The following is a 25020-nucleotide window of genomic DNA, read 5'->3' as shown; positions in this document are numbered from 1 at the left end:
TGGACTTTAAAATTTAATTTTTATTATGCTTATTTTCTTTTCTTTTCTTCGATTTTGGAGAGTGCTGACCAGTACGTGCACGGTTCTGAACCATGACAGGCTGTTTCTTCTTTTAAAGACATACTCTGCATGATTCTTACCTTGAAAACATTCTAAAATAACCAGTCATATCATATATGATGCACTGGCAATCTCTGCCTTTGCATCCATACCCGACAGTGGACCAAAATTAATGCACTACAACAGTGTAAGACAAGCAACAGAATGAGTCACCCAGCACCTCCTCTCCAACCTGATATACAGACTGTACCAATGGGGCCAAGGAGAGTTCTGGCAGTAGACTGTGCGCATAATTTAAACTGCGACTATGCAAACAGAAAAGGACAGTGGCCCATTATTTACAGTACAAATTTCACGGTGGCTTAAATTCACATAATTGCTCTTTTCGGGCAGAACCATGTGCAGAGATGTGATTTAGGTTGAACAGGTCAGGTTTTATTTAAACATGTTCAGCATCAAGTTAGCGATGCCAAATACGAAAAAAAAACATCTTATCAAAACATTTTCAACAATTTATACACGTAGAAATTCATGAGCTGGACGTCCGTGTGCATCTGAAGACGGTTTAACTGTCCGGCGCGTGGGAGTTGTCCACACAAAACATGGCTCTCAAACCATCGACTTCCAGTGAATTTGGGTTTTCCCCAATCAATCTGATCAATTCAATAACCCATTTTGAGCAACAGACCTAAAAAAACAGAAATTCCAGAGGAAAGGGTTGTTTTTGAGGAAGTAAAGGAACAAGCTTGGGAGAGGGGGTGTGGTCTCTGACATCACATGGGGTAATTGAGCACCACATCCTGTTTCGCCAGCTCCAACAACATGGGGTCGTCAAAGAACTTGCTGATGCTGACGTCCTCGCTCAGACCCTGAAGGTGGAGAGAGGCGGTTAAATATACAGGGAGAGAGATGGAAGAGAATGTGCCAGTGACAGAGGTGTATGTATACGTGCAAGAGAGCAAGGTAAGTGTACAGGTGAGAGGTGGGTGTGGCTCAGGGGTGTGGCTTAGGGGGAGGTACTCAAGTGAGAGGTGGGTGTGGCTTAGGGGGAGGTACTCAAGTGAGAGGTGGGTGTGGCTTAGGGGGAGGAACGCAGGTAAGAGGTGGGTGTGGCAGTAGGGCAGGTACGCAGTTGGGTGTAGCAGTAGGGCAGGTACGCAGGTGTGTGTGGCAGTAGTGCTGATACGCAGGTGTGTGTGGCAGTAGGGCAGTAGGGCAGGTGTGCAGGTGGGTGTGGCAGTAGGGCAGTAGGGCAGGTACACAGGTGTGTGTGGCAGTAGGGCAGTAGGGCAGGTGGGTGTTGCAGTAGGGCAGGTACGCAGGTGGGTGTTGCAGTAGGGCAGGTACGCAGGTGGGTGTGGTAGTAGGGCAGGTGGGTGTGGCAGTAGGGCAGATACGCAGGTGGGTGTGGCAGTAGGGCAGATACGCAGGTGGGTGTGGCAGTAGGGCAGGTGTGTGTGGCAGTAGGGCAGGTGTGGTGTGTGGCAGTAGGGCAGTAGGGCAGTGTATGCAGGTGTGGTGTGGCAGTAGGGCAGTAGGCAGGTGGTGCAGTAGGGCAGGTGTGTGTGGCAGTAGCAGGGCAGGTGGTGTGGCAGTAGGGCAGTAGGCAGGTGTGTGGCAGTAGGGCAGTAGCAGGTGCAGGTGTGGCAGTAGGGCAGGTGTGTGTGGCAGTAGGGCAGGTATGCAGGTGGGTGTGGCAGTAGGGCAGTAGGGCAGGTGTGTGTGGCAGTAGGGCAGGTATGCAGGTGGGTGTGGCAGTAGGGCAGGTGTGCAGGTGGGTGTGGCAGTAGGGCAGTAGGGCAGGTATGCAGGTGGGTGTGGCAGTAGGGCAGGTACGCAGGTGGGTGTGCAGCGGGCCCCGGGGTCACCTTGCGTCGCCGGGTTTTGATCATGAACTCTCGGGCCAGGTGGGGGGCTGGCTGTGGCTCCAGGGGCCGGATCACAATGCTCTTATCCAGCGGGTCACCGGGCACAATCTGCACACGAGAGAACGGGGGGGGGGAGGGGGGAGAGAGAGAGAGAGAGAGAGCATGAGGGAGAGAGAGGGAGAGAAAGAGAGAGAGAGCACGAGGGAGAGAGGGAGAGAGAAATAAGCCAGTGGATCAGATTAAATGCAGCCTGTCACAGCGATACGCACAGAGCCACACAGGCACACACAGCAAGGCGACAGGCCCAGAGCCCCGTCAGCTCGGATCAGTTACTCTGCAGTGTGGGGAACACAGCTGCTGATCTGAGAGAGCAGTGCACATACAGCCCGGCCAGCTAGCCAGCCAGAGGCCTGTCAACCTTTCTAACCCTGCAGCCCGGCCAGCTAGCCAGCCAGAGGCCTGTCAACCTTTCTAACCCTGCAGCCCGGCAAGCTGGAACAGCCAATCAGGCCTGTCCTCTTCTACAACCCTGCAGCCCGGCAAGCTGGAACAGCCAATCAGGCCTGTCCTCCTCTACAACCCTGCAGCCCGGCAAGCTGGAACAGCCAATCAGGCCTGTCCTCCTCTACAACCCTGCAGCCGGCAAGCTGGAACAGCCAATCAGGCCTGTCCTCCTCTACAACCCTGCAGCCAGCAGGCTGGAACAGCCAATCAGGCCTGTCCTCCTCTATAACCCTGCAGCCAGCAAGCTGGAACAGCCAATCAGGCCTGTCCTCCTCTACAACCCTGCAGCCAGCAGGCTGGAACAGCCAATCAGGCCTGTCCTCCTCTATAACCCTGCAGCCAGCAAGCTGGAACAGCCAATCAGGCCTGTCCTCCTCTATAACCCTGCAGCCGGCAAGCTGGAACAGCCAATCAGGCCTGTCCTCCTCTATAACCCTGCAGCCGGCAAGCTGGAACAGCCAATCAGGCCTGTCCTCCTCTACAACCCTGCAGCCGGCAAGCTGGAACAGCCAATCAGGCCTGTCCTCCTCTATAACCCTGCAGCCAGCAGGCTGGAACAGCCAATCAGGCCTGTCCTCCTCTACAACCCTGCAGCCAGCAAGCTGGAACAGCCAATAAGGCCTGTCCTCCTCTACAACCCTGCAGCCAGCAAGCTGGAACAGCCAATGCATGCACCGTGCCTTTAAGAGGTATTGCCTACTATTTGCATACAAATGAGTACCCAGACTACAATTCCCAGCTGGCTTACCTGTACCTGCACTGCCTGGTGCCATCGCTGCTCCCATCCAATGAAAACTCACTACAGTAATACATCTTGGTACTTCAGCTAGTCTTTATACTACTCCAGTATAAGAGATGGGAGAATGAGGTCACAGCATTAAAAATTGGTGTATCCACTACAGGTGTATCTGAAACCTAATAACCTTTTTGGAAATGCGGTTTTGTTTATATTTATTTCTTGCCAAAACTGAGCAATGATATTCAGAAGATTTTTGGTTTTCCCACTGGTGGTAAGTCATGGAAATTCCATGTTACTACAAAGAGCAACATGATTCCCACATCCTGGGCAGAGTTGGGAATGCCCACTCATTCACTCCCTCCCGTTACAGTACCCCGGGAAATCCGCAGAGAGCACCAGAGAGGGGTTCGGTGGGAAACAGAGGCGGCGATTTCAGACTCCATTCGGATTCCGAGGTTACTTAGCGACGCGCATCGCTTGCATGACAGCTGCCAGCGGCTTGGTGAGCAAGCACACAGGAAACGGTGAAAAAGGGTTTTTTGTTTTGAACAAGGGTTTTCCTAACTCGTGTACTAGTACAAATCACTTCTCTGTGATTAATAACTAATAACAACGAAAACAAATTGCTGAGGTTGTAGTTTATTTTAACACGTAGGATAACGCACAAAAATAAAAAATGATGTAAAATTAGGAGGGAGACAGAAGTAAAGCGGGATACTTAGGATATCAAACTATCTCAGTATCAGGCTAATCAGCCTCTCCAAATCTGCATCTGTCCCTGTACCACACCATGAGAAGGTGACCTTAAACATGGCCAGCGACTCAGCCATGCATGTATCTACAGGAGTGATCTGAGCTGGCCTCCCCCTCCCCCCCCACCGGCGTGGGATGGGCTCGTACCTGCCAGTGGTGGAAGACGGACAGGGAGAAGGCCTGTCCCTGGGTGTGCGTGCGCAGGTCCGTCTCGAACCCGAAGGAGTCGATGGCCGGGATGAAGGCCTTGATGGTGTAGAGCGGGGAACCCGGGATTGGAGCATCCTGGGTCACGTGACCTCTGCGCCACAGAGGAAGAGAGAGGCGGCGTGACGCTAACGCATGAACACAGCGCTGCGCTAAAGACACACCCGCACCCTGCAGCGCGATGGAGCTAGCGTCCCACAGCGGCCATCATAACCCTCACACTGAGCCCAACGACACACCCGCACCCTGCAGCGCGATGGAGCTAGCGTCCCACAGCGGCCATCTTAACCCTCACACTGAGCCCAACGACACACCCGCACCCTGCAGCGCGATGGAGATAGCGTCCCACAGCGGCCATCTTAACCCTCACACTGAGCCCAACGACACACCCGCACCCTGCAGCGCGATGGAGCTAGCGTCCCACAGCGGCCATCTTAACCCTCACACTGAGCCCAACGACACACCCGCACCCTGCAGCGCGATGGAGCTAGCGTCCCACAGCGGCCATCTTAACCCTCACACTGAGCCCAACGACACACCCGCACCCTGCAGCGCGATGGAGCTAGCGTCCCACAGCGGCCATCTTAACCCTCACACTGAGCCCAACGACACACCCGCACCCTGCAGCGCGATGGAGCTAGCGTCCCACAGCGGCCATCTTAACCCTCACACTGAGCCCAACGACACACCCGCACCCTGCAGCGCGATGGAGCTAGCGTCCCACAGCGGCCATCATAACCCTCACACTGAGCCCAACGACACACCCGCACCCTGCAGCGCGATGGAGCTAGCGTCCCACAGCGGCCATCTTAACCCTCACACTGAGCCCAACGACACACCCGCACCCTGCAGCGCGATGGAGCTAGCGTCCCACAGCGGCCATCTTAACCCTCACACTGAGCCCAACGACACACCCGCACCCTGCAGCGCGATGGAGCTAGCGTCCCACAGCGGCCATCTTAACCCTCACACTGAGCCCAACGACACACCCGCACCCTGCAGCGCGATGGTGCTAGCGTCCCACAGCGGCCATCTTAACCCTCACACTGAGCCCAACGTTTCAACTGCCACTAAACTACTGCAACAGAAACATTCTGACACGTGTCACCTTCTTAATATCTCCCCATTGGCTGGCCTTTCATTCATAAATATTAAAAATCTGTGAAAAACTCACTTTCTTGTGGGGGGTGTTGACTACAGTATCTCACTGTACAATCATAAGTGCTCGTGAGCATTGTTGACTACAGAATCTCTGTACAGTCATAAGTACTCGTGAGCATTGTAGACTACAGTATCTCTCTGTATCATCTAAAAAATAAAAAAGGTATACCTTCTTACATTTAGTGCAGCAAACTCATAAATGACCCCACGCAAAACACCTTTGTACATAAAGTTGGTACAGGACTTGGCATGGCATTATGTTTATTGCATGTTTACCATTTAATCCAACCAAATTAGAAAAAGTCATATAATGTTTGAATATATAAGGCCAACTGGTTTTTAAGAGGCGTCAAACACTGAATGGGGTCACACTGACCCCAAACATAATAGGAGGGATAAGCAAGCACTTCCTGTGAAGTGAGCCAATCACTTTTGAATATGGTTCATATGGGCCAAATGTTATCTATGTAACACCCACACAACAACGTGGAACTAACATATTTTACACGCATGTATGAATACAGCAGATGCTTTCTTCAAATGCTAACAGTGGTTTCTTGTTATTCTCATTGGTGGGAAGTATACAGACACAGTACACGTGCAGTTTGGACACCACATGCTGTTTGGCGCATCTGAAAAATCCTCATTCCTCCTCTCAGTGATCAAAGAACCGGTGGCCAGCCAGGTGAACACGCCTGACTCTTTCAGAGCTGGAGGTACATTTCATTGAGGGCATATAAGGTCAAAAAAACAGCAAACGGGTGGCAGAGACTGGATGATGACCACAGGTCAGAGCGATAAAGCTGCCCGCTTCTGACCCCTATTTTCCAACCAATCACACCCCCTCAGTGAAGGTGGGTCTGAAACGGAACCTGGTTGTACAGAGAGAGAAAGCGTGCCTTAAACACGCTTCTGTGAGCTGTGTGCTGAGAATCTGATCAGGGTCTGAACTGGGTGCGTCTGCACCTGCTACGGCAGCGTAGCGTCAGGGTGGTAAGACGAGAGCGTCTGGAGATCTGAGCGTTGGGGCTGGGAGACTGAGAGACGGGTGAGAACAGAATCTAACAGAGGGGACCTTAATGCAGTCCGTAATGACTGTGGGTTGTTTCACCGGGTTGCCAGCATTAAAACTTGCACAATGGTTGCAGAAAAATACCGCAATCACCGAAAAGATCAGCAAAGTATACACTCTGAAGGGCGAACGAGTATTTGGACCATCATAAGTGCATGTGAGCGTGCAGTGTGCCCGCATGCTCCCGGTCAGGGGTGCAGTGGGCAGATCGGGGCTCACCTCCTACGGGCCAGCACAGTGTAGACCGCAGACACACAATCAGCTGGGGCCTGCACCTCCACAAAGTAATAGGGCTCCATCAAGCGGGGAGTGGCCTGGGAGAGGCAGGCATCCAATCAGAGAAGACCAGGGGAGGAGAGGAAGTTAGTCAGAAAGATACATATCCATAGATGAAATGTTTTTTTATGTCGAGGGCTGTCAACAGGACCAAAATAAATTCAAGTTGAATATTGTATTACCAAAAATATTTGATTCGCTTATATTCTAGCATTTACGGCAAAATGTATATGGCAAATGCCTGTAATGTAATGTATATGAATATTGCTTAGCATTAAAATGTGCAGGACGCTTTTATGTGCTTCATCAGGCATGTTACAGAAGGAAACTAAGGAAGAGGACGGGGAGCTGTGACTGACAGAAACGTGTGTCCGTGGAAACGCAGAAGGCCTGTTTCAGTCCAGGGGAAACGTGCCACTGCGGGGGGGGGAGGAGGAGGAGGCTCACCATGAGGAAGGCGGAGTACACCACCCTGCGGGCCGTGGGGATCACCTGGCCCCCCCCGCGGTGCAGGGGCTCCTGAGCGATGACTGCATCCAGGATTTTAAACTTCACGTTGCGGATGGCTGAAGAAGAGAGGGGAAACAGAACGTTCTGCACTGGGTTGTGAGGAGAGGGGGGTCTTCAGTGATTGTGTGTGCATATTGGGGGGGGGGGGTGCTGGAAGGCTTGTCTGGAGGAGTGTTGGGGTGAGTTGGGATGGTGATATTTGCAAATGTTGGAGACAATAATTTTGGAGGTAATATTTAAAAAAAAAAATTGTACCACAGTTTTTCAAATAGTTGGGTAATAGACAATATATAATGATAAACTTGGTTTTAATATAGTTACTAAACAAATAATTCATCGTAACATGATAAATCAACAAAAGTTTTTGCTAGTTTGTTTTGAACTCAAATTAGATTTATTTAAAGTGTCTCTGAATACAGTGAGAAATCCACAGGTAAACTGGGAGGGGGGGGGGTTTGGGGGGGTGTACTCACGCTCATCACACAGAGGCCCCTCCCTGGTCCCCCACTGGAAGCCCTGCACAATACTGTCCTTCACTGAGCCCAACAGAGCCTTATCCACCTGCACACACACATAAACAGAGCATTAATAACACACACACACACACACAGAGCGTTAACAACACACACACACACACAGAGCCTTATCCACCTGCACACACACACAAACAGAGCATTAATAACACACACACACACAGAGCCTTATCCACCTGCACACACACACAAACAGATCATTAATAACACACACACACACACACAGTGTTAATAACACACACACATACACACACAGAGCCTTATCCACCTGCACACACACATAAACAGAGCATTAATAACACACACACACACACACACAGCCTTATCCACCTGCACACACACACAAACAGAGCATTAATAACACACACACACACACACACACACACAGAGCCTTATCCACCTGCACACACACAAACAGAGCATTAATAACACACACACACACACACACAGAGCCTTATCCACCTGCACACACACACAAACAGAGCATTAATAACATACACACACACACAGGGCGTTAATAACACACACAAACACACACAGCACTTATAATAACACACACACACACACACACACATACACACACAGAATTCAGCTCAAAGCAGTGCATGCCTACTGCCCTGTGCTCATGTGGGAGGAACACTGAAACGGTGCAGGCTAAACATGACTGCATGCATGGGAACGGACACGCATGTGAACGGACACGCATGGGAACGGACACGCATGGGAACGGACACGCATGTGAAGCAGCGGGCTTTCACACAGTCCGCTGCACTAAATCTGACCTCAGAGGGCAGCGTGTCGTCCACCAGGATATTGGGCCCTGTGGTGTCGGGTCCGAAGGCCCAGATGGACCGAGCAGCCAGCAGATCCCAGTCATACTTGGTCTGGAAGAACTCTCCCAGCTTCTTCCTACAGGAGTGAGGGAAAGAGAAGGAGGAGAATTAAGAGAAGATGATGGTGCGTAAAATGGGGAACTAAGGACCTGGTCTACTGGCCTAGCCCTGGGGTCAAATCATTTTACATATGCCAACTAATTTATGTGTTTAGACGCTGGTCAAATCTGAAATCACTGCTGCGGACACCAGGCCATTTCCAACTAAACGCGATACTCGCCAAAATCGAAAAGTAATGCAAACAAGGAATGTTCTCAATATTGGTGAAAATGATACTTTTAAAAGTGTCAGTAATCTGCTAAATTTTCACTGATGTCTACAGGATTAATTTTTAAAATAATCCACCTGACCCGAGTTCTTGGTAGGCCATGTTAATTACACTACAGTGAATCAAATGTTTAACAAAAGACACAGGAGACACTTATAAACACACAGAGACCTGCAAGAGCAGTTATGACATCATACATCATGGCCGATGCCATGGGTTTATTGGGGAACGTTCTCCCCTGCAATCGGCCGTCAGAGGGCAAAAGCTCTGGCTGGGGTATAAATTTAGCCCCTGTTCGGTCCCTACCTGTTCCAGGTGATCTGCACAACCTCGTTCTCGATGTCCTCGGCCAGGCCCTTCTCCAGCGGCTCGGCGATCATGGTGATCTTGTTCCTGTGCGTCACACAGACCGGCCGTCAGTCACAACGCTGAGGAGCACAGGTCTGGAGGGGCGGTGACCTCACATCACCCGTCCACCAGAACAGAGCTCATCACACATACAACAGCAGCGCAGCTCAACAGACGCACGCTTTTTGTGTAATTAACAGAATTTCACCCACATCCACTGAACAGGCACTACTGTGCAGCACTACAAACCCAGTGTTTCAGTTCCACTTTTTAAAACGTTTCCCCAGCAGTTTGGAATGCCGAATCAGGCTTTATGCTGCGACGCTAACTCCAGCCTCCTCTGTGGATTCCGGAGAGCACAGACTAGCTAGTAGGCCCCCGCTACTCGTCACGCAGTAGTTCTCGAGGGCGGCGCGCACAGACGGGAAGAGTTGCAAGAGGACCCTTCATGTGAAGCTTAAGCTGCAGACACCTGACTGACCACCAGGGGTGGGCTGGTGTGTGACACTCTCGAACAGAGCCTTTCACAGGATGACCTACCCATCAGCCCCCAGATTTCCTCTAACAGTCTTTAAAATCAAGCCGGGACACATCCACTTCACGATGCTGGTTTTACTTATCAGTACATTCCTAATTGTGTGTGTAACATCAGCAGTGTTTGACACAAACACACAGACACACTCAGCTCAGATAGGACTGGACATAAATAGGGAATGAAAAACAAAAAACAAAATCAGCAAACTGACTTTTTATTGGGCGTCTCTGCGAAGCACTTAAGGGAGGAGGTTTCCACCACCGTCTCACAGAAAGTCACCACGGGGTCAGCGACCTGGGGTGGGGCCACAGAAACACCATCATTCACAGACACACCAATCATTCACAGACACACCAATGATTCACAGATAAACCAATCATTCACAGACACACCAATCATTCACAGATAAACCAATCATTCACAGACACACCAATCATTCACAGATACACCAATGATTCAGACACACCAGTCATTCACAGACACACCAATGATTCACAGAAAAACCAATCATTCACAGAAACACCATCATTCACAGACACACCAATGACTCACAGATAACCAATCATTCACAGACACACCAATCATTCACAGATAAACCAATCATTAACAGACACACCAATCATTCATATCCGCCGTTCACCATACGCAAGAGAAGTGCAGTCACACTGAACAGGAACCATTCTGCCATGTTGGCCAACATCTAAAGTTAGTTATAAACATATTATAAACAATTATAATGAAATCATTATCATTATACACAGAGATACATTTAAAGCATTTTAGGAGGATTTATTGTGTGTTTATAATGTGTGTGCGCTCAAAATTCTACAAAAAATACAAAAATATTTCCACGCCATTATATCCCAATTTGGAATGCCTAATTATATTAAACATCCAATCACATTGCTGCTACCTCTGTTGGCCAATCAGAAAAGAGCAGACAAGTATGTGCTGGCTGACACACTTAACTGCCATTTCTATGGCGATAACCCCGTTCACCCTGCTGGCTGTGGCGGAGGGAGGACGCGCTCACCTTGATGTCGATCTCGGAGTACATCTTGCGCAGGTCATGCATGACGCAGTCCAGGTACAGCTCGCCTGTGCCCAGGATAACATGCTCTCCAGACTCCTCCACCTGAACGGCCAATAGACAGCGCTGCAGTCAGTCACATGACCGCTACTGTCACCACAACTACGTGGGAAAACCCTCCATTTCACTGCTATACCACTGCACAGCTAACCCATCCGACTGGTGCTTTTATAGTACAGTTGTATACCTTGACTGTGAGGGTGGAGAGGGTACTATCATAGTAAAAGTGAAGGAGGTACTAACATACTGTAGTAAGAGTGAAGTATGTACCATAGCAGTAAGGCTTTGTACCTGGGTAGTGAGGGAGGTGTAACTATCAGTGTAAGGGTGTAGCAGGTACTACTATGGTAAAGGGAAAAATAAGGTTCTACCTTTGTTGTGAGGGTGAAGCAGGTGCTATCATAGTACGAGTGGAGTAGGTACTACCATAGTGTGAGTGGAGTAGGTACTATCATAGTAAGAGTGGAACAGGTACTATCACTGTAAGAGTGGAGTAGGTACTATCATACTAAGAGTAGAGTAGGTACCATCACAGTACGAGTGGAGTAGGTACTATGATAGTATGAGTGGAGAGATACTATCATAGTAAGAGTGGAGCGGTACTATCATAGTACGAGTGGAGAGATACTAACATAGTAAGAGTGGAGTAGGTACTATGATAGTATGAGTGGAGAGGTACTATCATAGTATAAGCGGAGAGGTACTATCATAGTAAGGCACTGTACCTTGGTTGTGAGGGAGGGGTAGCTCTTGTTGACTTTCCTGAGGCCGTCCAGCATTTTGGGCAGCTCAGAGGGGTTGACCGGCTCCACGGCGATCTTAATGACGGAGGCCGTGTTGAACTTCAGCGGCCTGAAGATCTGAGCCTGAGGAGAACACTGACGTTAGCGACGCCGCTACAGTGAACACCCCTGCAACTCCACGAGCCACCAGCAGGGGGAGCACACCCACCTCCTCGTTGCCGCGCGGCTCTGTGATAGTGGCCGTCTTGACGATAGGCTGGTCGCACCCCTCAATGAGGACCCAGTTTCCAGCCGGGACCCGGTTCACCTCCACCTGGTACCTGTGGTACAGAGCCAGAAAGAGGAAGAGCATCTAGTCATGCCTTTATATTCAGTACCTGCTGTCACTGACTGAGTGGACAGTGAGTGTAATGTTAGCCAGCTTGCTAATGGTACCTGCTGTCACTGACTGAGTGGACAGAGTGCAAAGTTAGCCAACAAAGGTGTGTGGCACTAACAACAAGCACCTAAATCTGTGATTTTGACTTGTAGATACTGGTCAAATCGGAACCAAAGCCATAGTAGAACCGGGTTTCAGTACCCAACCCTAGTTATGACATACCCAAGTCCTCGGCCTCTTGGTTTATGCGTTGAAGACTACCGGTCGCATCAGAACCATTCAAGAAAAATCCATTCTTGGTGAAGGGGGTAGATCGGGATGATGCTGCAGGGAGTGTGGTTGTCAGGGAAACGGTTGTGGGTGGTTACCTAGCGACAGAGATCCAGAGTCGTCCCACGGTGCAGACCTGGGAGTCCTCCTCGTCCTCCAGGGTGTAGTTCTCCCCCAAAACTTTCACTGGCTGTCCCGCCTGGATGGTCCCGCTCAGCACCCTCCCAAACGCGTGGAACTGCACCCCGTCCTCCGTGCTGTACATCTTAGTAGTGTGGCACATCAGAGGACCCTGCACACAAACAGCCTGTGCTTTACAGAGGAGCAGCTTCACCCCAAAATCAGTGTAATGCATACAAGACTTCTGCTTACAGGAAAAACCATCCACAGCACTCAGCCCGTACAACACCGGCACCACTGCCAATACCTCCAGGGCTCTGTTATTCCACGGAGCACATCAGGAGCACAGCCAAAGCCTGATTCACACTTTGTCGCACGACCCTTTCGACAAGCGTCGTGCGACAAAGTGATTTGCATTTATACTTCACAAAAGGCCTGGGGGGAGGGTTCTGCCGTCTCTTTGGTAACGAGACACCAAACTGCTGACGTTTACATCTGTGAAAACGTTGCAGCGCCCGCGGAAATTATTGAGAAATAGAAGAGGAGGAAATTCTTCTGTTAGAAAAACGACGTCAATGGCAAAAAGACAGTGGTGGGTCAACATACAGCAAACGAGGGGAAAAACAAGGCAAGTATGTTCCAGCCTAGGTCAGCAGACAGGTTGCATGCTAGATGAAGAGCAGCACTTCAATGGTTATAGGATGTCGGCTAAACGGTTCAATGACTTAATTGACCGCATCTGGTCCCCCATGTTCATCAACACCAAAATAATCAAATGGAGCAACAAAAAAAACACAACTATGATAGTGAATTCCTGGCTGTCCAATCAACATTGCACGACTAAGTATGATTCTAGTCCGGTGCAACACTGAGAAAGTGTTATGCAACATACATCATTTTTGTCAAAGTATAAATCATGCATACCAATTAGTACATGCACCCCTAAATTAATCATCCAGTTAGTGCACATTAATTTTCAGGGGCAAATGGGGGCGACATAGCTCAGGAAGTAAGACCGATTGTCTGGCAGTCGGAGGGTTGCCGGTTCAAACCCCGCCCTGGGCGTGTCGAAGTGTCCTTGAGCAAGACACCTAACCCCTAAACCCCTAACTGCTCTGGCGAATGAGAGGCATCAATTGTAAAGCGCTTTGGATAAAAGCGCTATATAAATGCAGTCCATTTACCATTTACCAAATACTCCTAAATGAGAGTACTGCAGAGCTCTGAGTGAATCCCCTTTGCCACCCCTGCTGACAACGGTTTCCCCCTAACTTGTCATCACCCCCCCCCCACCCCCACCCCCCAACTCCACTCACGTCAGGGTCACACTCTGTCATGGCCTCCCCCAGGTCAGAGTCCAGGCCCCCGGTGTAGCTGTGTTCAATCTTATTCCTGGCGCCCCCATGTGGCGAGGGGATGTGCTGCACGCACATGTCCACGAACCCTGAAAAAGAACAGACAGCACCTCGCTCAGGGGAAGCAAGCGCTCACGCCCTCTGCTGGACAGGACCATGCTGAAGGTGATTTAAAGGGACAGGCTCACGCCCTCTGCTGGACAGGACTGTGCTGAAGGTGATTTAAAGGGACAGGCTCACGCCCTCTGCTGGACAGGACTGTGCTGAAGGTGATTTAAAGGGACAGGCTCACGCCCTCTGCTGGACAGGACCACGCTGAAGGTGATTTAAAGGGACAGGCTCACGCCCTCAGCTGGACAGGACTGTGCTGAAGGTGATTTAAAGGGACAGGCTCACGCCCTCTGCTGGACAGGACTGTGCTGAGGGTGATTTAAAGGGACAGGCTCACGCCCTCTGCTGGACAGGACTGTGCTGAGGGTGATTTAAAGGGACAGGATCACGCCCTCAGCTGGACAGGACCACGCTGAAGGTGATTTAAAGGGACAGGCTCGCTCACGCCCGCAGTACCTGTGAACTCGCCGAAGAAGCGGTTGCACACCAGACGCAGCAGCGGCCGGATGTTCAGCTTCAGCTCCTCCTTGGTCAGGTGGATCCCCAGCTCATCCAGAACCCGCGGGAGAGAGGTGTCCACATCCCCCACCACCTGAGCGAGAGGGGAGAGCAAGATCAGAGTGTGTGTGTGTGAGAGAGTGAGTGTGTGTGTGCGTGTGTGCGCGCCCGTGGGAGAGAGGTGTCCACATCCCCCACCACCTGAGCAGGAGGGGGGGGCGGCGAGATCAGTGTGTGTGTGTGTGCCCGCAGGAGAGAGTAGTCCACATCCCCCACCACCTGAGCGGGAGGGGAGAGACATCAGTGTGTGTGTGTGTGTGTGTGTGAGCAAGCGTGCGTGTGTGAGTGTGAGTGTGCTGGCTCACCTGGGAAAGGATCTTATAGAGAGGCTCCAGCACAAACTCCACAAAGCTGCGCTGGGCACTGCTGTTAGGGGCTTTCTTAGTGAACTTGCGCCTGGAGGGAGGGAGAGAGGAGGTGAGGTCTGGAAATAGCACTGGATGATGCAGTCCTCTGAATGTGTGCGCACACGCATGCGCAGAGAGAGGCGTTTTGGTCTGGGCGTCCCTTCACTTGCCCTCTCTAAAATCTGAGCTCTCAGTTCCGCTCCGAGCGGCCATCACAGACCGTGTTTTAGCGCCTGACTGAAGTCAAGGTTCGCTCCACTCCCACGAGGCCCAAGCGTAATTTAAAGGAACAGGCTCACACCTCAGAATGACATTTCACACTCAAGCCAAAGGATAATTATATACATCTACAGCTGACCACAAAGGCAACTCATAAGGCTTTTCACTGAGCATAATTCAGCCCAATAAAAATCCTACATGCAAGAATGTGCCCCTAAAAACGCACAGATTCCAGGGAAATGACGACGGTCGTAATATATAACACGAACCATGGCCACAAAACGGGAACAGAGCAAAGAAAATGTGTACACTGGAAATATTAAGTTACCCCACAGAACAGAAATCTACTTTCTGCATTCAGCGATATTCAGAGAGTAAAATTTGCTGGAAACCTCTGTTGGTTGTCAGGTAATGCCTGGAAACAGCCTGACACAGATAAATGGATTGCGCTCACGTTTTGGGGTTGAAGTAAATGTCTCCCCACAGCCTCTTGGCGAACTCATTGTAGTTGATGTCTCCTGCAACACAATTAAAACGCAGAAACTTCAGATTAGCAGCGAGCCTCAGGTGTATGGAACACAATGACAGGTGCAGTGTGTACTTCCCACAGGTGTAAGAGTGGAGTAGTAGTGTGTACTTCCCACAGGTGTAAGAGTGGAGTAGCAGTGTGTACTTCCCACAGGTGTAAGAGTGGAGTAGCAGTGTGTACTTCCCACAGGTGTAAGAGTGGAGTAGCAGTGTGTACTTCCCACAGGTGTAAGAGTGGAGTAGTAGTGTGTACTTTCCACAGGTGTAAGAGTGGAGTAGCAGTGTGTACTTCCCACAGGTGTAAGAGTGGAGTAGCAGTGTGTACTTCCCACAGGTGTAAGAGTGGAGTAGCAGTGTGTACTTCCCACAGGTGTAAGAGTGGAGTAGCAGTGTGTACTTCCCACAGGTGTAACAGTGGAGTAGCAGTGTGTACTTCCCACAGGTGTAAGAGTGGAGTAGCAGTGTGTACTTCCCACAGGTGTAAGAGTGGAGTAGCACAGTGTGTACTTCCCACAGCTGAAGTATGGAGTACAGTGGTGTAATCTTCCCACAGGTTGGCGAACTAGAGTGATGTCTCCCACAGGTTAAAATCGAGTAACTTGATTACTTCACAGGTGTAACAATGGAGTAGCAGTGTGTACTTCCCACAGGTGTAAGAGTGGAGTAGCACAGTGTGTACTTCCTACAGGTGTAAGAGTGGAGTAGCACAGTGTGTACTTCCTACAGGTGTAAGAGTGGAGTAGCACAGTGTGTACTTCCCCACAGGTGTAACAGTGGAGTAGCAGTGTTACTTCCCAAGGTGCTAACAGTGTGAGTACAGTAGGTATTTCCAGTACAGGTTGTTAAGAATGGAAGTTAGACAGTGTGTACTTCCCACAGGTGTAAGAGTAGAGTAGCACAGTGTGTACTTACACACTGTTAGAGTAGTACAATGTGTATTTAGTAAGGTTTGGAAGTAGTAGTGTTACTAATCATACTAATGTACTTACCGTAGGTGTCAGAGTAGATTTTGGCGAAGGATCCCAGGGTGAAGCAGATGCTGTACTGGGAGCTAGCGAAGCAGACGTTCCCCAGCAGTGGAGACACCACCATGTTCTCATCTGTGGAGTATGTGCTGGAGGCAGAGACATGTTAGCATTAGCCGCTACACAGTAGAATCACAGATCTAGATTTAGAGTCACCAGATACTCAACTTCTATGTTCAGGTCAATCCTGTCTGATTCTTAATCTTAACAGCAGTTTTTCTGTGGTAGGAGGGAAAACAGTGACCCTCAGAGTCAGTGTGTACCATGCAGTGCAGCAGTGTGTACTAGGCGCTATGTTCGTACTTTGGCCCCAGTTCTTTCACAAATTGCACAGCATTCCGTCAGACGCTCTAATCCAGAGCAGATTAGTGTAGAAGCATGCAAGTGCGTTCACCTGGCTTACTTGGGCAACAGTACAGCCCAGCCGTCAGCACGCGGCAAGGCCCCGCCCCCAAGGTAAGGCCCCGTCCCAAACCTGCACACGGTAAGGGCCCGCCCCCAGCCCGTACATGGTAAGGCCCCGCCCCCAGCCCATACATGGTAAGGCCCCGCCCCCAGCCCGTACCGATAAGGCCCCGCCCCCAGCCCATACATGGTAAGGCCCCGCCCCCAGCCCGGTACCTGAGCATGCCGTTGACCTCGTCCACGATGTGGCGCAGTTTGTAGTAGGCGTCGGTGGGCGGGAGCTTGAGCTCCACGATGAGCCGGTCCACCTTGTTGATGCAGATGGTGATGGCCAGCCGCTCCTGCACCGCGTGCTTGATCAGCCGCTCCGTGTTCAGCATCACCTGGGGCAGCAGGACCAGAATCAAAATGCTGAGGCCACCCACTCTCCACCTGCTGGTCACCCCGTGCCCCCTCGAGCTCACCCACTGGGCCATGCGGGCTCCACCCACTGGGCACCTGCTGAGGCTCACCACCACCCACTGCTGAGGCTCCACCCACTGCTGGGGCTCCACCCACTGCTGAGGCTCCACCCACTGCTGAGGCTCCACCCACTGCTGGGGATCCACCCACTGCTGGGGCTCCACCCACTGCTGGAGATCCACCCACTGCTGGGGATCCACCCAGCGACCAAACCAGCCTGTGTTTCACGCGCTTAGTGGACAACCCGACTTCAACCTGGCTCCAATTTGTACAACATGGCGGCGTCCATGAACTACACTTCCCGAGGTTCAAAACTCTGTTCACCAAGCCCATGGAGAGACAATGGGTAATGTCACAGTGACTTTGTCCACATCTTTCTATAGTCTACGGGTTTCACTGAGTATATTTAGGAGCACACTTTTAAGGTAAACAACCATTTTGGTACCATAAATATCACACGCAGCAGTGCGTTTTCCTTCAACAACAACAAAGACACAAGAGCATGGCCGCGCAAGGGCAGGACGTCTAACGACACTCCCACAGTACAGCTGGATATTTCTCACATGCTGCCCTAACAAAATGCACTGAACAGCACACCTTTTGCTTAGTAGACAGTACATACTTTGAGGACACAGCAGGAAGGAGACTGATTTAGACACAGCCAGGGTATCACAAACAGAGAGCCAGGCACAGGGAATCAAACTCAGGACCCAGGCACAGGGAATCAAACTCAGAGAAGCAGGCACAGGGAATCAAACACAGAGAGTCAGGCACAGAGAATCAAACACAGAGACCCAGGCACAGGGAATGGAATCAAACGCAGAGACCCAGGCACAGGGAATGGAATCAAACGCAGAGAGCCAGGCACAGGGAATGGAATCAAACGCAGAGAGCCAGGCACAGGGAATGGAATCAAATACAGAGACCCAGGCACAGGGAATCAAATACAGAGAGCCAGGCACAGGGAATCAAGCACAGAGACAGTCAGAGGGAAACACAGATAAGCTATGCACAATGACACAGAGAAGCAAGCTCACAGAATCAAGCTTTAGCTGTGAGACATGAGAAAAGCTTGCTCACCCCCTCTGCTGCATCGATGAAGAGCACAATGCCATCTGAAATCCGGATCCCTGAAGTCACCTCATCGGAGAAGTTCACATGGCCTATGGACACATAGCGCATTATGGAACATGACCTACAGACACACACAGTATTATGGGACATGACCTACAGACACACACAGCATTATGGGACATGACCTACAGACACACACAGCATGATGGGACATGACCTACAGAGACACACAGCAATATGGAACATGACCTACAGACACACACAGCATTATGGGACATGACCTACACACACACACAGCAATATGGAACATGACCTACAGAGACACACAGCATTATGGGACATGACCTACAGACACACACAGCATTATGGGACATGACCTACAGACACACACAGCATTATGGGACATGACCTACAGACACACACAGCATTGAGACATGAGACATGACCTACAGAGACACACAGCATTATGGGATATGACCTACAGACACACACAGCATTGAGACATGAGACATGACCTACAGACACACACAGCATTATGAGATATGACGTACAGACACACACAGCATTGAGACATGAGACGTGACCTACAGACACACACAGCATTATGGGACATGACCTACAGACACACACAGCATGATGGGACATGACCTACAGAGACACACAGCAATATGGAACATGACCTACAGACACACACAGCATTATGGGACATGACCTACAACACACACAGCAATATGGAACATGACTACAGACACACACAGCATTATGGGACATGACCTACACACACACACAGCAATATGGAACATGACCTACAGACACACACAGCATTATGGGACATGACCTAGACACACACAGCATTATGGGACATGACCTACAGAGACACACAGCATTATGGGACATGACCTACAGACACACACAGCATTATGGGACATGACCTACAGACACACACAGCATTATGGGACATGACCTACAGAGACACACAGCATTATGGGACATGACCTACAGACACACACAGCATTATGACATGACCAAACAGCACTATGGCACTCGACCTGCGGACATGTGTTATGAGACATCACCTACAAAGTTGTGGGATTGAAAAGCAAAGTTATTTTGTCTAAAAGTGTCACTCAAATCATTACATTGTAAATTTAGGTTCACCACCACAGTCGCTGGAGCTCCCCCCCCAGCCCTACTGTGGTCTGCATACCTGGGGTGTCCATGATGTTGAACAGGTAAGACTTTCCTCTGGAGTCGGGCAGTACCATTGTGACGGGGGTGCTCTTGATCCCCACTCCTCTCTGTGGAGAGAGGAATAAAGACAGATGACACAAAGCCATTATAGATGGTTTACTCTGAACACAGGTGGCAGGCATCTCACAGGTGTCTTAAAGGTGTCTCACAGGTGTCTTACCTCCTGCTCTGTGAAGAGGATATCTGTGTACCGGAGCTGCAACAAGCAAAGAAAAACACGCATGAGCAAAGACACAGCCAGAGACAATACTCACTTACACACTCACTAGTACACAATACCAGACAATCACTAACACATTCAGCAGTACACACTGCCAGAGACCATATGCACAAACACACTCAGCAGTACACACTGCCGAAGACAAGATTCACTCACTTATCAGTAGACAAAAGACAATAATATTTGCTTTTCATGAACTGTATTTGCGTGCCCACAAACGTGCAAAGACACACACATACATGCACACACACACACACACACACACACGCATGCGCGCACACACACACACACGCAGAATAAAGCAGGTGTTTCACAGTTCTGGTGCGGTAAAAAGAGCATCCTGGTGAAACAGAAACCAGGCTGGTCATGTGACAAGAGGGCAGCTGCAGTCAGACTCACATCAGAGTCGTCTCTCTTGCGGATCTCCGGGTGCGTCTGTTCAATCAGGCAGTCCACAAAGCAGGTCTGACGGGGGCAAATAAACACCATTTACCACAAAGCAGGTCTGACAGGGGCAAATATACACCATTTACCACAAAGCAGGTCTGACAGGGGCAAATATACACCATTTACCACAAAGCAAGTCTGACAGGGGCAAATATACACCCTTTACCGCAGGTCACTTCAACGGGGGCACATGAGCAAACCTACACAGCCAATAGCAGCCTGCAGTCAGTTTTTACGCCCCGTATGAAGACGGGAGTCTGAAGTCCCAAACGATCATGAGATGTGGTGATACAGCATAGAATGTAGTGTAACGGGAAGCTGGCTATTATACAATCAAAAATGCCAAGAGATGAGTCTTAAATCAGAAGTAATGATTAATACATTTATATACCAACTTTGCAATATATTACAGCACTGCCTTAGCTACATAAATTGCTATGATTTGCTATTTTAGCTACAAAAATGTTTCGTCTTACGTGAGTTAGCTGTGTGTGGTGTCGTTTGACATGCACGTAGAACGACGTTAGCTATCATAGAAAAATATCTTATCACAGCTTTTTATCAAAATAGGGGCATTAACAGCCATCTTTCAATGGAAGTGTTCTGTTAACATTACTGAGCCCCTGTATGGGAGGAGTTTAGAGTGATCGGTGGAAGCACTGCATTAATATTAATGAGGCTCTGTATGGGAGGAGTTTAGAGTGATCGATGGAAGCATTGCATTAATATTGATGAGGCCCTGTATGGGAGGAGTTTAGAGAGATCCTGGACCTTCTGAGGCCTGACAGTGGGCCAAAAGCATCGGGCTTCAGATGAGAACCCACTCAAGCCTTTGCCTTGTACCCGCTGGTCTGAGGGGGCCATGGCATGGGGCAGTCCAAACAGGACAGAACCGGTCTCACCTTGCCATGGTGCAGGTGCCCACACAGGGTGATGTTCCTGATCAGCTCGGGACTGTCCATCAGGTCTGCCAGGAACCTGCACACACAATGTTCGGCTGAGTGAGGTTTCATACAACAAAGTGCACAGTGCAAAGGAAATAACAGAAAAGAATCTAAATAAAAAGACAGCAAAACAAACTTATTGAACAGTAGAGGCTGACCAGTTTGGGTTATTTATTTTTGACAGGAGTCTCTAGCACATGGATACTCAAATCCGGCCCGGCTTGTACACAAATCCGGCTCTGGGTTTCCTCTTTCCCTCCCCCAAGCTGAATGATTAGAGTACTCACTCCATGTCGTAGACAGTGGCAGGCAGCTCCTGCTCCATCAGGGTGAACTGTTTGGTCTTTACTGGCTTGATGATGGGCTCTGAGACAGACGGCAAAGAGACAAATTAGCAAACTTTGTTTATACAGCACATTCTGGTTTTGCATGTTATGTGATCTCTCAGTATTTAATTTCAACCTAAAGGAGAACAGCTTCATTTCTGCATTTCTGCCAAGATGAAAGCACTTGAAGCCATTTATTTATACCTAAATTATGAATATAACCTAATTGGTATTAAGATCAGCAGATTAGTATTGTAAACAGTATAAGTGTCTTACTTCATTTTAGCCATTTTCCAAGCCTCTGTGATGCTCACACCTGGAGTTATAAAGCCTTAAATAGAACACCACCTAAATGGCATCTGCGCAAAGGGATTAAGCCCAAAGGTTGGAATGAAAACCAGAAACGGATCCGGCCCTGGTTGCCCACCTCTGTGCTAGAGCAGTGTCCTTTAACCGGACCGGAGTGCCTGTGGGCCTGACCTGTGAGCGGCTGCGTGTCCTCTTCCTGAACTATGGTCTCCACCTCCGGCCCGTACACCTCCTCTGCCGTCGGGTAGTACTTCTTATCCTCGTGCAGCACCACCTCCATCCCCGGGACGTCGTCATCGGCATCGGCCGGCTCTTCATCTTCGTCTTCATCACCCTGGTCAAACAGGGGACACTCAGTTATTAGGGTACAGTGCACCCCAGGCCCCAGGGCACTCAGTTATTAGGGTACAGGGCACCCCAGGACACTCAGTTATGAGGGTACAGTGCACCCCAGGGCACTCAGTTATTAGGGTACAATGCACCCCAGGCCCCAGGGCACTCAGTTATTAGGGTACAGTGCACCCCAGGCCCCAGGGCACTCAGTTATGAGGGTACAGTGCACTTGCACTCAGAAACTTCTTAAAACAACTGCTGGAATTTCAGGAGAACCCCACTGTAAATCATAAATTCAATTCATTTTATTTGCATGGCACTTCTTACAAAGGGCACGGTCACAAAGCAGCTTTACAGAGATCCGGGTCTGAACCCCCCCAAGAGCAGGCCTGGGGAGGCTGGCAGGGAAAATCTCCCAGGCTGCTAACAGGAAGAAACCCTGAGCAGAACCTGACTCAGGGGGAGCCCATCCACTGCTGGCTGGCATGAAGTAAAGGGGTTAGCATAGGGCTGATCCATTTAGAAGAGCAAGACTACGTCTGAAAAACAGACTCATTTTGACTGAAGTCTGTGAACATACCTCATCTGCATCACGGTCATCTGCTCCCAGATCATCATCCTCGTCAGAGTCCAGCTCAGGGCCAATGTAGTTCCCAAACTCGTCATACAAGTCCGTCTCCATGGTGAGGTCTGACTGCTAGAGAGAAAAACACATTTCTGACATGATGGCAAAGGTCTGCATAATCCCCCAATCCACAATTGCTTTTTTACAACATAGCGAGCCATTTCAAATATCGTTAAAAATGACATTTCTGTACAAACAAGCTGGCGCAACCTCCAACTCAAGACGGGCAGAACACCTTTCCTAATGAGGATTTAAATATTACAAATGCAAGCATCAATAATTAAAGAACACAAGTCTCCTTAGGGCGGTGGTGCAGTGGGTAGCACTGTCGCCTCACAGCAAGGCTGTGGGTTCGAATCGAAGCTTGGGGCCTTTCTGCGTGGAATTTGCATGTTCCCCCTGTGTCCGCGTGGGTTTCGTCCAGGCACTCCGGTTTCCTCCCACAGTCCAAAGACATGCAGGTGGGCTAATTGGAGACTCTAAATTGCCCATAGGTATGAGTGTGTGAGTGAATGGTGTGTGTGTGCCCTGCAATAGATTGGCGGCCTGTCCAGGGTGTATTCCTGCCTCTCGCCCAATGCACGCTGGGACAGGCTCCAGCGACCCTGCTCAGGATAAGCGGGTATAGATAATGGATGGATGGATGGATGGATGGAACAGTCTGCTTTCTCCCAGCACATCCCTTCACAGCTCTGATTAGTGGGTGGCCACTCCTGTGTGTGTGATAGCACACTAATGGGCTCTGTGGGCAGGACTGCCTCATTGCCCTGTTCATACCCCCCTTCCTCTCTCCGTCATCATCAGAGGGCTGCTTTCTGCCAAATAAATAATCGCTTTTTTCCCCCTTTTTTACTGCTGGCAAATTTTGCTTTGACACGCACCTCAAAAAAAAAACCCTAGTTATAGGGTTAGTTCCTGGAGGGGGGGGGGGGGGGGGGGGGCAATTGCCACTGCACCTTTAAGCAAGGCATTAAACCTGAACAGTGTCATATCATTTTTGCACCACGGATTCATTTAAGTTGCTGATTGGCCAGCACCAGTGAGTTTAATTTGTTGAGTCCACATACCTTGTTTTCAGGGCAATAATTTGCTGCTGATTGAAAGGAAACTAAAAAAAAACCTGCAGATATTGTGGGTCTCCAGTCTTATCCAAAAAGAGCAGATTGGGTGCAGTTTTTTGTTTTAGCCAAGCACCATCACAACTGATTCAACTAGATAACTAATCGTTGTCATCAATCAAGACTTAGATTAGTAGAATCAGGAGGTCTTAGTGCTGGGCTGAAAACAAAAACCTGCACCCAACCCGCTCTTTTTGGATAAGACTGGAGACCCACAGTATCTGCAGGTTTCTTTTTTAGTTTCCTTTCAATCGGACCATTTTCGGATAAAATTGAACACCCATGCTTGGAGAATCGCATCCAGAGCTGGGGGCTGCAGGACGGTATATTTCATAAACCCGATTTTAAGACCAGACCGACAACAGTAGAGCAATGTGTTACAGAGTTAATATCAACTCATATGAATGAATTACGTTTGTAACGGCTATATGCGGTCAGCTACCGCTTATAGTCACAGGACATTATTAATTATTACGGGCTTTCCTGCACAAAACAGAAACACACAGAGTTAACATTAAAACGCACGTTGATACTGACCACCATAGCGCAAAAATGGGGCCTAACTTACCAGATATTTTAAAAGATGTAGCTAACGTTCGCTATTGCTAACTTGTCGTACACGCATGGACGTAATGACTCCAATCTAAGCGTGCGTTTAAATCATAACTGGTCAGCTATATTTTAGAAACCAGTTCACTTGTTAGTTAGCTAGCCAGCTAGTATCAATGAATGGCAAGGTAGCCAGCAGCATCATGAACGATGTAAGTTAACTCTAGCTAGCCCGCTATGGTGCAAGCCTATCTTCATAGTTGCGGATTTTCACTGGTATCATACCCAACCCATTATCAATCTTACCTCTGTTTACGAAACTAAGAATCCGACGGTCTAGATCGAGTAAATCTGTTTATTTTTTGTAATAAACTTTAACTCGTGTGTTCCCAGTGCAATTTCGGCACTGTTCCGAAACCATGCACAGAGGAGGAGCGCAAACGTATTTCCTACGTAGTTGACAAAATAATTAGGCGGTCCTTTGT

At 49.5% G+C, this 25020-nt stretch overlaps 1 protein-coding gene across 5 annotated transcripts; it reads right to left on the bottom strand.

The window, feature by feature from the left end:
* Positions 1 to 473: 473 nt before the first annotated feature.
* Positions 474 to 25004, bottom strand: eftud2 (elongation factor Tu GTP binding domain containing 2). 5 transcript variants are annotated; one of them, XR_010326531.1, is made up of 29 exons: positions 24842 to 25001; positions 22824 to 22940; positions 22082 to 22244; positions 21563 to 21641; positions 21234 to 21309; positions 20284 to 20349; positions 19825 to 19860; positions 19621 to 19711; positions 18420 to 18502; positions 17094 to 17260; positions 16437 to 16561; positions 15374 to 15437; positions 14659 to 14749; positions 14252 to 14387; positions 13646 to 13773; positions 12308 to 12501; positions 11769 to 11880; positions 11543 to 11683; positions 10761 to 10862; positions 9939 to 10021; positions 9151 to 9237; positions 8466 to 8592; positions 7624 to 7711; positions 7088 to 7206; positions 6584 to 6678; positions 4072 to 4225; positions 1929 to 2036; positions 745 to 929; positions 474 to 713 (listed from the first exon to the last, which is right to left on the bottom strand). XR_010326531.1 is itself a non-coding variant. In XM_064314437.1 (28 exons), the coding sequence occupies exons 2-28, from the start codon at positions 22923 to 22925 to the stop codon at positions 834 to 836; spliced, it is 2913 nt and encodes a 970-aa protein (XP_064170507.1). In that variant the 5' UTR covers positions 22926 to 22937; positions 24842 to 25004; the 3' UTR covers positions 474 to 833. The 5 variants fall into 5 exon arrangements, 4 of the variants coding, with proteins under 4 accessions (XP_064170507.1, XP_064170505.1, XP_064170509.1 ...); XM_064314437.1 differs by having other exon boundaries at positions 474 to 929; positions 22824 to 22937; positions 24842 to 25004; XM_064314435.1 differs by having other exon boundaries at positions 474 to 929.
* Positions 25005 to 25020: the final 16 nt, after the last annotated feature.

The sequence above is a fragment of the Anguilla rostrata genome, chromosome 17, assembly GCF_018555375.3.
Source record: "Anguilla rostrata isolate EN2019 chromosome 17, ASM1855537v3, whole genome shotgun sequence".
Classification (NCBI taxonomy): domain Eukaryota; kingdom Metazoa; phylum Chordata; class Actinopteri; order Anguilliformes; family Anguillidae; genus Anguilla; species Anguilla rostrata.
Note: the sequence above shows the minus strand (reverse complement) of the source record. Positions and strands in the feature narration are given on the sequence as shown.

Bases quoted from the DNA above. Each gene is read 5' to 3' on its own strand.
- eftud2 (XM_064314437.1), bottom strand. From the start codon at position 22,925: ATGGAGACGGACTTGTATGACGAGTTTGGGAACTACATTGGCCCTGAG. The intron at 16,562-17,093 runs GTACCGGGCTGG...CTCTGCCTCCAG, and splicing joins GAGGTCAACGGCATGCTCAG to CACATACTCCACAGATGAGA. The intron at 11,881-12,307 runs GTAACCACCCAC...TCTGTACCACAG, and splicing joins CTCTGGATCTCTGTCGCTAG to GTACCAGGTGGAGGTGAACC.